Below are 11,169 nucleotides of genomic sequence, written 5' to 3'. Positions count from 1 at the left end.
ACCGAAAAGGGTGACCATGCACATCGTCGCCGACCCGAACAATGACCCACGGCGATACAATCAACCAGCTGCTCATGTGAACGAGGTAGCAGTTGTCTTTGTTGGTGAAGATGGTCTACCACCAGGGAATCTCGATCTGGTCATCTATGACTCAAACCCAGTTGACCCAAATCACCGGATGCAAAGCATATCAGCTGGCTCACCTCATGCAGATCCAATGCTCTTTCCACGTGGAGAAATCGGCTGGCATTACAACTTGCAACAAGAGGGAGTCCGCCAGAACGCAGTGCGTGTTCGGAACTCTATCAGAGAGTTTGCTTCTTCTCGCTTGGCCATCAGATACACAGGAACCAATAGCAATGGGAATGAAGGCCATACGTTTAGTTTATTACACGCAGGTGGTTTTTTGTTACAGCAGTACATATGTGATCAGTACGTTCGCGTGGAAGCGAACAATCTACCAGAAAGCACTCTTTGCTGACGCCTATCAAGGCCTTCTGGACCATATTAACCAACAGCTCCGCCTGGACGAAATCGATCCGGTCGGAAGCAGGACAATTCTGCCTTCGACGTTTCTAGGTGGTCCTAGGTACATGAAACAATGTTACCACGACGCAATGTCCCTTGTGCGTAAGTACGGAAAGCCGGACTTATTCATAACATTTACGTGTAACCTTAGGTGGCCAGAGATAGTAGATAACATTCCGTGTTGGTTGAAGGCAACCGACAGGCATGATTTGGTTGCAAGGGTGTTTCACGCAAAACTGAAGGAGCTAATGCGTGACATCACGGTTAATACGTTGTTTGGTAATGTAGATGCTTATGTTTACACTATTGAGTTTCAGAAACGTGGTCTTCCACACGCACATATACTAATCATCATGGATGAGGACAGCAAGTTACTAACTGCCGAAGACGTCGACAGTGTTGTGTGTGCCTACTTGCCTGACCCTGCATCCGAAAGGCGCCAACTCGACAGTGTGAAATCGCACATGATCCATGGTCCGTACAGTCCGTGTATGGTGGACAACAGTTGTACGAAGAAATATCCCAAATAATACAGCGAGGAGACTGTATACATTTCTGATGGTGGTTACCCGACTTATCGTAGACCGAACAATGGACTTGTGGTCAACGTCAGAGGTCATCCTGTTGTAAATGAGTTTGTTGTTCCATACAACCCATACTTGCTGGTCAAGTATGATGCCCACATAAACGTTGAGGTGTGCTCTACTGTGAAGAGCCTAATGTATTTGTATAAATACGTCTACAATGGCCATGACGCAGCTATCTTGGAAATTTGGAATGGGGATGAAATTGAAAAGTAATTGAATTTAACTTTTAGTTTTAATTTTTGACTTCTCAATGACATTCCATTTATCATTATTGTGTTCGATTATAATTATGATAAAAATGGTATTAACATTATCCAACAGTCAACCAAAATCATTTTAAAGCTGCATCAATCTCAGTAATGTTACATTAAGTGTTATTCTGTATATATGATAGATGTTGTTGGTAAATTTTATTTTCATTATTATTCATAATATATAATATAATAATATTACATATCATTTTGTTACTTATGAACCAATAATGCTGCTCAATTTTAATAAATATTATTTGTTTTCATTTTTTCGTTGGACACATTAGTTGAATAACCTCGCACAAAATAATAACAACATTTTGTTAACTAAAATAACATTGCATACCACTTTAATACAATAATAATTAACTATACTCTACACTTATTAAATATATTTGTATGCAACGTCAACCAAATTTTTTTTTTTGTAATTGAAAGCAAATATTCATTGTGAGGTAAAATCACTCCTATAATTTTTAGATGTATATATATATTATTTTATTCCTGAATGTTTATGATATACGTTGATGTTGATTTCAGTTACATAATCTCACGGTACGTCAGTCCACCAGAAGCTGTTTGGCGGTTATGTACGTTGTCAACCCACTTGATCGCGATCGTTTCTACCTACGATTGCTACTCCTACACAAGAGGGGCCCACAGTGTTTCCGTGACATGAGGAAAGTAGACGGGGTAGAACATCCAACATACGCGGCTGCAGCNCGGATGACGTACGAGACGTTGGCTCGAATGTACGTTGTCAACCCACTTGATCGCGATCGTTTCTACCTACGATTGCTACTCCTACACAAGAGGGGCCCACAGTGTTTCCGTGACATGAGGAAAGTAGACGGGGTAGAACATCCAACATACGCGGCTGCAGCCGTCGCGATGGGACTTGTGGAAGACGACCGAGCTATGTTGGCGTGCATGGCAGAATCGGCAACATTGGACACTCCAGTCCAGCTTCGTTACCTTTTTGTGACGATGCTTTTGCACTGCGAGATCACAAACCCGCTGGCGTTGTATCAAGCCAGCCAACCACACATGTTGCTGGACTTCAATCACCGATTGAGGGACATTGACCGCGCGAGGGCTGCGTGTTTAGATACAATCAACAGGATGCTTCGTGGTCATGGAAAATCACTTGCGGACTACGGTTTGCCACTACCGGACGTCACATTGCTGGAAGAAGACCCGGACGATGACATGTTTAGTGCTATAGACGCGGCGGTGCGCTGGGCCATACAATTGAACAATTTGAACGATGAATAACGGACAGTGTTCAATCGTGTGATGGCGGCAGTAGACGACAACAGAAACGTATCAAAACTTTTCTACATTGACGGTCCCGGAGGAACAGGTAAAACAACACTATACGGGTGCCTCATATGGTCGCTTCGCCACCAAGGGCGATCCGTGTTGTCCGTGGCTTTTACAGGAATAGCATCGTCTCCGTGGCTTTTATAGGAATAGCAGCGTCGCTCATGGTCGGCGGCATGACAGTGCACTCGACATTTGGATTGCCGTTCGGTACACTGAACGACGATTCGACGTCGACCATCACCTTGCAGTCGTTGCGTGCTCAGAAAATACGTGACGCAGCGCTCATTGTCTGGGACGAAGCGCCCATGTCTCCGGGACTACAACTCACAGTGGTCAATAGGTTGCTCCAGGACACCATGAGTTCAAAATTGCCGTTTGGCGGTAAACCAGTACTGTTCGCCGGTGACTTCAGGCAAATTCTACCTGTCGTGCGCAGGGGAACAAGAAGTGACAACATCAGGTCGTCTATCAAATACAACTCTTTGTGGCGCAACCTGGAACAGTTCACTTTGACGCAGAACATACGCGCCGATAACGATGCTGACTTCGCAACATGGTTGCTTCACTCGGGAGCGGCCAATTGCCAGCGGTCGACGATCTTCAGGACACCGTTGAAATACCCCGGGAAATGGTATGTGAGGTCGCTAATTTGATTGATTTTGTTTTTCCGCAGCGAATGATGTTGGCTAATGTCAACGAGTTTGCTCGGAAAATAATTTTATGTCCCAAGAACAACGAATGCAGGCAAGTCAATAATACGGTGTTACAACGCATTCATGGAGTTCACCGAACCTACACGGCCATAGACACTGTGGTGGTCGACGACCCCGACGAAGTGGCCAATTATCCGACAGAGTTTCTCAACACTCTAGAACCAGACGGACTTCCGCCGTATAACTTGACGCTGAAGGTCGGTTCTATTGTCATGTTGCTTAGGAACCTAGATTTTAAGAGATGTCTTTGCAATGGTACACGGTTGGTTGTTACTGAACTGCGACGATACAATTTCAAAGCGAGGATGTTGTCTGGTGGTGCACAGGAAGATATAGTCATACCTGCGGTACCGCTCACTTCGAGTGGCGAAGACGACCTGCCCATTATAATGCGACGAGTGCAATTTCCCGTACGTTTGTCATTTGCTATGACCATTAACAAGTCACAGGGACAAACGTTTGATATAGTTGGATTGCTCCTACCATCACCGGTGTTCACGCACGGACAACTGTATGTAGCTTTTTCCCGAGTGAGGGACTCTCAATCCATTAGAGTTGGTATGCATAGTGATGACCGTGGTAGATTTGTCACTAAGAACATATTGTAGAGAGAAGTTCTACAAGCGATATAACTGTACAATAAAGTCTACAAGAACTTAATGAACATCGAATCCGATCTGTGTGATCAAATGGATCTGTGTGATCCAAGTCTGTGTGACAAAAGTCTGCGTGACAAGTCTGTGTGACACATGGTTTGTAAGCAGTCGTAAGTACGACTCTCTGTAGAGAGAAAGTTCGACGACCTCTGCGTGGTTCTCTCTGGATGCGCATTTTGTAATGATTACTTAACTGATGTCGAACATGCATTTAAACTGGCTGCGACTCGCACACTATGTGGTTAATTATTTATAATTATTTATGTACTCTATAAAATATATCGGCAAATATTTATATGCATTTGTATTATTTCAAAATATAACAAAACAAAACCTGGCATACAGCGGGGCACGGTATTACACCAGACGAGCAAAGACTACACTCCAAATCACAGTTTTCAGGTTAAAATGGAAATATGACGTTCAAAGCTATTTTTTTTCACAAAATTGTTCATTTTCATTTAATTACTTATACTTACGTTGCCACGACTATATTGCCCTACTTACACACTATGCTGTTGACTGATATTATTAATAAATTTTCATTTAATGTTAACTCTATTATGCTGATATAAAAAAATCAATATAATTAAGGCAATCATAAAATTGTGAAAAAAATTATGATAAATAAAACATAATATATTAATTGATATTCATAGCTATTTTTTTTACACAAGCTGCATATTGCATTACTGATATTGCGGTACTTTTAAATGTTTAATCAAAACTAAGAACCTAAGAGTTCCTAACTTTCTTAATGCTACGTGTAACTGAAACACAATTTAATAGCAATCATTGAAATATTGAATATTAATAAAACAAATGTATCAATTCACAGCCGAGCGCGTTGTAGNTATTTTTTTTTTTTAAATATTTGAAAATAAATAAAATAAAAAATTTCCAATATTTTTTAAATTATTTATATTTGTATAGTAATTTCTATATTTACCGTGCATCTTCTTTTACGAGGATTATCTTTGTTCTTTAAAAACTCGAGGCTTTCAAATGCGAACCAAGATGACTTATATACGTCTTCAGTACCTGAGTTAACAAATTTAATGTTTAACCATTAAATAATTTACTTTAGGTAATATTGACTTACCTGAGCCGGTTCCTACACTTTTCCGTATTTTCATATTTTCTCTCCGATATGCAGCGTGTATTGACACCATTTTATTTCTACAATCATTCTATGTGATTGCAGTTGATATATGGTCGGACAATTCACTTGCGATTTCATTCCATGCATCATTTTTTAAAATCTTATTAAAATTATTTTTGTTTGTAGGGTTCCATATAATTTCCTTACTACGATAAATTTCAATAAGTTTTAATACATTTTCATTTGTCCAATCCGCCATCGTTACAAATTTTATAAACGACTATAGTGTTTGCTCCGAGGTTAATCGGCAACTAAATGTATATTTTGTTTAATACTAGGCTAGGATAAAATGGTAAAATAAAATATACGGTATAATTTGGTTAGGTAGTATATTAATATCCACTATAACAATAATATTATACGGATACGACAAGTCCAGTTATAAATAGTTATTTCGATAATCGATAGCCATAGGCATCCTTTATGAATTGTTGATAGAAAATAAGTTTTCTATATAAGTATTCGTATGATGTTACACGATTATGTTCGTCATCTCGTCCATACACGGTGTAACATGAACGCGTATCATCCTTTGATGTTTCGCCAAAATACCGACAATCGGCGGATCGGCGGTTTGTTACAGAAGTATGATACAAGTTCGAAGATTTGTTACACGTATATGACACACGAACACTGTTACGTGTTACAAGTTCGCCGTTTTGTTACGCTAGTGTGTACGCGCCTTAACGTAACATTGTAACATATGTTCGTGTTCGTGTTCGTTTTCTCGTTTGTGTTCTAGTGTATCATGGTGTTACACCTGCATTTGCCCAAATATTTTGATCCATCAGTTGTTCGTTGCTGTTCACTAGTATATGTCGTGTGAAAATATCTAATTTACAAGTGTCCTGTGCTGCTTTTATTTTAATGCATTCAGTATTGAAAAACAGAAAGCAGAAACGAAAAGAAAGAAGATGGTGGCAAACAAATATTTTTAAGAGCCGTAATATTTATTGTGGATCTACTTTAATTAACGACCTCAGGTCTCAAGAAATAAGCGGACAGTTTAACAATTTTATTCGGATGTCATCAATTGACTTTGAACATCTTATTACCTTGATTGGTCCTAAAATTTCTAGGATGGATACAACATTCCGAAAAGCAATACCTGTACAAGAACGATTGGCAGTAACCTTGAGGTATTTAGCAACTGGGGATTCATATACTAGTCTTCAATACCTTTTCAAAATATCTCGACAAGTTATTGGTCTAATTATGCCAGAAGTATTTAAAGCAATCGTAGAAGCCTTAAAGGAAAATATTCAGGTAAATAAATTATGTTATTAATGTATTTTAATCATTCTATTCAGTTATTATAAACATGTAATTTAATAATTTTAAATAACAAAATAATAAAAGTGTCTACTTGTTATGAATATTATAATCAATAGAAACAAAAAAAAAAATAACATGCAATAAAGTAACCTCTTCATGCACGTAGGTATCATATGATACCATAACATATTATGGCGGTAAAATAATTTAGATTACGTAATTATTTATTAGATAATAGTATAATCTGATAATCAAAATATGTAGTTATTATTCCATGAAATATTTGATGTCTCTCATATCAAACAGTTTATATTATCAATGCTCGAAAATCATAATACGTCATTATGAAAAAACACGATTCTTGTTATGTTTGTTGTTAAGTTTTATTTACTTTTAACTATTTTTAGACTACATTTTAATGATTTTTAGTTTAGTTATGTTATAAAGATTAATATTATCTATAGTTTTAACGATTTTATATTTATGTTACTTCGTAATACACAAAAGTATACATGGTATCATATGATACTACTGTGCAGCTCAGGTACGTGTACATTTAATTTTATTTAAACGTTTGTATATTTTATTTTGGCTTAATTAATTTTTTAGAAAGTTAATATTATGGATTTAAATGACAAGGTAGACATAAAATATTTATTGGACTTTGACTTGCCAAGTGGTTCAGAAGCTAGTTTTTGTGACAGTGATGACGATAATAATTAATAATGATTGTGATGGTAATGTTGACAGAGCCGTGCCGTTACGATTTGGCGCCCGGGGCAAAATTAAAAATATTCGCCCCCTATTTTATTTATCATTAATCATAATGCGTTTCATTCCTATTTAATTTAATTTAATTTTTTTTTACAACGTATTTTGAACATTAATTTGACAAAAAACTAAAGTTAATTGTAATAGTAATTATTAAACAAAATAGTTAGGTATAATTTATTAATTTATACCGTATTAAATAATTAAAAATGATAAAAATCACAAATTATATTATATATCCCACATAGCAAAATAATATTTTCAAAATATTGTGAAAATATTAATCCAGAAAATGAAAATATTTGATTAATGTTGTTAGAATATTTTAAAATATTGTAAAAACATTTGGAAAATATTTTTTGGCAGCCAAAAAAACATTTTCACAATATTTTGGTAATATATTTTTAAAATATTTGATTAATATATTTTCAAAACATTTTCCTACAATATTTCTAAAATCATATAATTCAAATATTTCTGAAACCACTTACTTCAAATATTTTGAAAAAGTTTAAAAACAAATATTTCTTCAATTATTCCCCAAATATATTTTTGAAATATTTGGACACTAGTATCTTGTAACTAAAACTGTTATTCTAGAATAAGAGCTACTGCTAGCTATTATAACACTATACAGTAACAATACTATACTACATGACCTATTGTGTTACTATTATATTTTAAACCTAGTACCTGAAATATTTGTGAAACATGAATCATTATATTTTAATTAGCAACTTAAGAAGGATTATTTAAATCAGAGGTTCTCAAACTATGGTACGTGGAAAACTATATGTCAGTACGCGAAAGGCCAAAAGGTGACATATATGGTACGCGACAGGTTAATAATACACATGAGTGGTACGCAAAAAAAGATTGAGAACCGCTGATTTAAATTTTAATATAAACAGAATAATATGAAAAATAAGAAATTAGTAGGATTGTATGAAGTTAAAAAATAAATTCATTTATTATACATTTGTTTATTTCTTTTAATTATTTTCATTATTTATAACAATTCTTGGGATGATTTTTGTATTTTAATTTTTTCTCGCTGAGCTGCTTGGGCCATCCAATTTTTTAGCGGCTTTTCTATATCCACATTAGGAACATCTGCAAATTTTTTTATGGAACGAACTGCTTCTAAAATAAACAAATATATAAATTAATTTTATAATTAAAATAATTATGACGCAAATAAATTAACTACAGTTTAACATATTTTATTATTACATTATGCAGTAAAAATGCAGTTTAAAGAATTGTTTTATTCACTTTTTCCAACTATACCAATCAAATGAACTGAGTACACATGATCCAATATTATGAATATCAATGTTATGAAATTAAAACCATAAAATATAATTTTTTATATATATTATGATAAAATTTAAAATATTACCTAATATAATACTCATGATGATATTATATTGAATAGTTGATCATTATTAATACAAATATATATATATATTTCATACCAAATATGACACTGCAACATTGCAACGTTGAAAATGGACTTTTCCCTTTAAAGCCAATATATGAGAATTTCCTAAGAAATGTGTCACTGAACATTTTTTGCATTATCTTTCTGATTGTTTCTGCCAAAGAATTGCTCGAAAAGCGAGATAAAGTTTTGACCTACAAAAGTTCATCTTAATATTAAGTTTTGTAATGATTATTATATGATATTTATACATAAGTATTATTTGTAATAATGTATCTTTGTAAATGTACAAACAATGAATTAAGCAATTTATAATTATTCCAACAGATGGTATATTTAAATTAAATTAGTAGTTAATATAGTCGACAGAACTACGGGAGCATTCAGCGTGGCTAAGCTCCTTTAATATCCATATTACACTACTTTAGAAAATAACTTCTAATAAAAAGATTATCATTCAAAAGTATGTTTTAATAGAGGTATTAAAACAAATTAATATAAATCAAAAAATACAAATTATACTTATGTTCTTAATATTTTTATAAAATTGAATCTAAGTATATGACATAACATTGTAATGTATGGTATATTTTATATAATTTTTTTTAATTTGAAATACGTACCACTGTAGATCTGTATAATGAATCATTTGTCTATTTATCTTCTAATATCATAAGATTAGTATCATTATTAACAATAAGAATATCGTCTTCAATTGTTATAGATGAATTATATGACTGTCCCTAAAGCTTATCATGAATTTTTTCCAGTATAGTTTCTAAACCGTCAATACGTTTGTGTATATTTTCAACATCATACTTTAGAGTAGTGAGAGATCTTTTTACAAATTTTTTAAAAGCTGAAATAAGTTTAAAAAAACTATATTATATGACTAATTTAAAAGTATAAAAATTAGTAATAATAATACAACATACATTGATTATCTGTATCATTTTCTGCAGCTGATGATGGTGAAATAAATAAGTCATGTCTGGGCACTTTTTTATTAATTGCAACATCTTGGTTGTCTGGTGTCAATAGAGTTGCATGAGAAATTTTTTTTTTTTTCCCCCAACCAGAAGATTTACAATTATTATCAATGGTCGTCTTTGGATACAAATTTGTAGTAGGTAGATCCTCAACAGTCGATCCTGCTATATTTTCAATAGATCCCATCTCATTGGAAACACAAAATAATGAATCAAATGAATTAGCTGGTGTATAAGTAATATCATCATCAGAGTCATCTACTGTTGATTCTATAACAAAATTGAAAACATTCATTAAAAATCACAGATTCCTTAGAATGTATTATAATATATTATATAATAGTTATTACATTAATAAAGGTATTGTATCAATATCCATGAATATATAACATAAAATGAGAACTTTGAACACTAACCTGGTTCAGATTCTTCAAATGTAGGAGGTTTGGATAATTTATCATTTTCGATTAATTTTCGTTTTCTTATAGCTATGTCAATTTCATCTTCATTAGATGATAATTCAGATGTCACTTGCGCTTTTGTTGCTTTGCTCTCAGCTTCTTGAAAAGTAGCTGTAAAAATGAATCAGCTTATTTATATGATTATGATAAAAAGAATTGTATTGTATTCTATAATTGTTATTTTTATATAGCATATTAAATATTGACATTTAGTATTTACCAATATTAGTTAATAAGGATCGTGCTTTATATTTTGTAAAATGAATTTCATCTGGCTTCATGCGTCGTTTAATTGATGTTTTGGAATCCATTCTGTTAGTTTTATTAGGCCATTCACAATAGCCATTTTTAAACCAGAAGTCTGGTACAACATCAACCGTATTATCTTCTTCGAAGCTGACAACCCTCCACATGCTATTAAATTTAAATATTTTAAAGACATATTATATAGATAGCAGTTTTATTTTTTGTTTTAATTATTTTCAACCTTGTTGCATATTCAGCATTTATATAATATAAAAGACTATAATTTACGTTTGCGTTATTATTCACATTAATGATACACAACAAATTGGCGACGAAGATAATTCAAATCGTTTGATCGTAATCACTATTGCTTAAAAAAAAAAAAAGAAATGACAACTCCGAAGACTGATTCCATAATGAACTTCAGTCAAGTTATTGGGTCACCAGGAACTTTTGAAACAGGTATGGACATAACAATTTTCGAGTCAAAATTAACAAATTTTTTTATGGCAAATTCGATTGAAAACAAGATTCAAAAAAGAGCAATTTTACTATCGTCAGTGAGTGAAGAAATACATAAAGTGCTTTTCAGTTTATGTGTTCCTAGCACGCCTAACGATGTGGAGTATGATACTCTAATAAAAAGTTTGAATAAATATTTCAAACCGGTAAAATCGTACTTTGCGGCTAGGTATACATTTTATCAAGCTAGACAAAGACAAGATGAATCAGTGTGCCAATGGGGTGCACGTGTCAAAAA

At 33.6% G+C, this 11,169-nt stretch overlaps 2 protein-coding genes and 2 pseudogenes across 2 annotated transcripts; 3 read left to right on the top strand and 1 right to left on the bottom strand.

Moving 5' to 3' along the window:
- Nucleotides 1–8: 8 nt before the first annotated feature.
- Nucleotides 9–1,328, top strand: LOC111042028. The gene is made up of 2 exons (XM_022326519.1): nucleotides 9–1,006; nucleotides 1,064–1,328. The coding sequence occupies exons 1-2, from the start codon at nucleotides 111–113 to the stop codon at nucleotides 1,326–1,328; spliced, it is 1,161 nt and encodes a 386-aa protein (XP_022182211.1). The 5' UTR covers nucleotides 9–110.
- A 1,512-nt stretch (nucleotides 1,329–2,840) lies between these two features.
- Nucleotides 2,841–4,028, top strand: LOC111042023 (annotated as a pseudogene).
- A 1,709-nt stretch (nucleotides 4,029–5,737) lies between these two features.
- LOC111042026 lies at nucleotides 5,738–7,221 on the top strand. The gene is made up of 3 exons (XM_022326518.1): nucleotides 5,738–5,808; nucleotides 6,015–6,489; nucleotides 7,108–7,221. Exons 1-3 carry the CDS (start codon nucleotides 5,738–5,740, stop codon nucleotides 7,219–7,221), a joined length of 660 nt encoding a protein of 219 aa, XP_022182210.1.
- Nucleotides 7,222–8,249: 1,028 nt separating this feature from the next.
- LOC111042034 overlaps nucleotides 8,250–11,169 on the bottom strand; it is a 5,674-nt pseudogene continuing 2,754 nt past the window's right edge.

The sequence above is a fragment of the Myzus persicae genome, unplaced genomic scaffold (genome assembly GCF_001856785.1).
Source record: "Myzus persicae strain clone G006 unplaced genomic scaffold, MPER_G0061.0, whole genome shotgun sequence".
NCBI classification, from domain to species: domain Eukaryota; kingdom Metazoa; phylum Arthropoda; class Insecta; order Hemiptera; family Aphididae; genus Myzus; species Myzus persicae.
Note: the sequence above shows the minus strand (reverse complement) of the source record. Positions and strands in the feature narration are given on the sequence as shown.

Excerpts from the sequence above, each read along its gene's own strand:
- LOC111042026 (XM_022326518.1), top strand. The coding sequence starts at position 5,738 with ATGAACGCGTATCATCCTTTGATGTTTCGCCAAAATACCGACAATCGG. Across the intron at positions 5,809-6,014 it reads ATCGGCGGTTTGTTACAGAA|TTGTTCGTTGCTGTTCACTA; the intron begins GTATGATACAAG and ends TTGATCCATCAG. Across the intron at positions 6,490-7,107 it reads CCTTAAAGGAAAATATTCAG|AAAGTTAATATTATGGATTT; the intron begins GTAAATAAATTA and ends TTAATTTTTTAG.
- LOC111042028 (XM_022326519.1), top strand. The coding sequence starts at position 111 with ATGGTCTACCACCAGGGAATCTCGATCTGGTCATCTATGACTCAAACC. Across the intron at positions 1,007-1,063 it reads TCGCACATGATCCATGGTCC|CGAGGAGACTGTATACATTT; the intron begins GTACAGTCCGTG and ends CAAATAATACAG.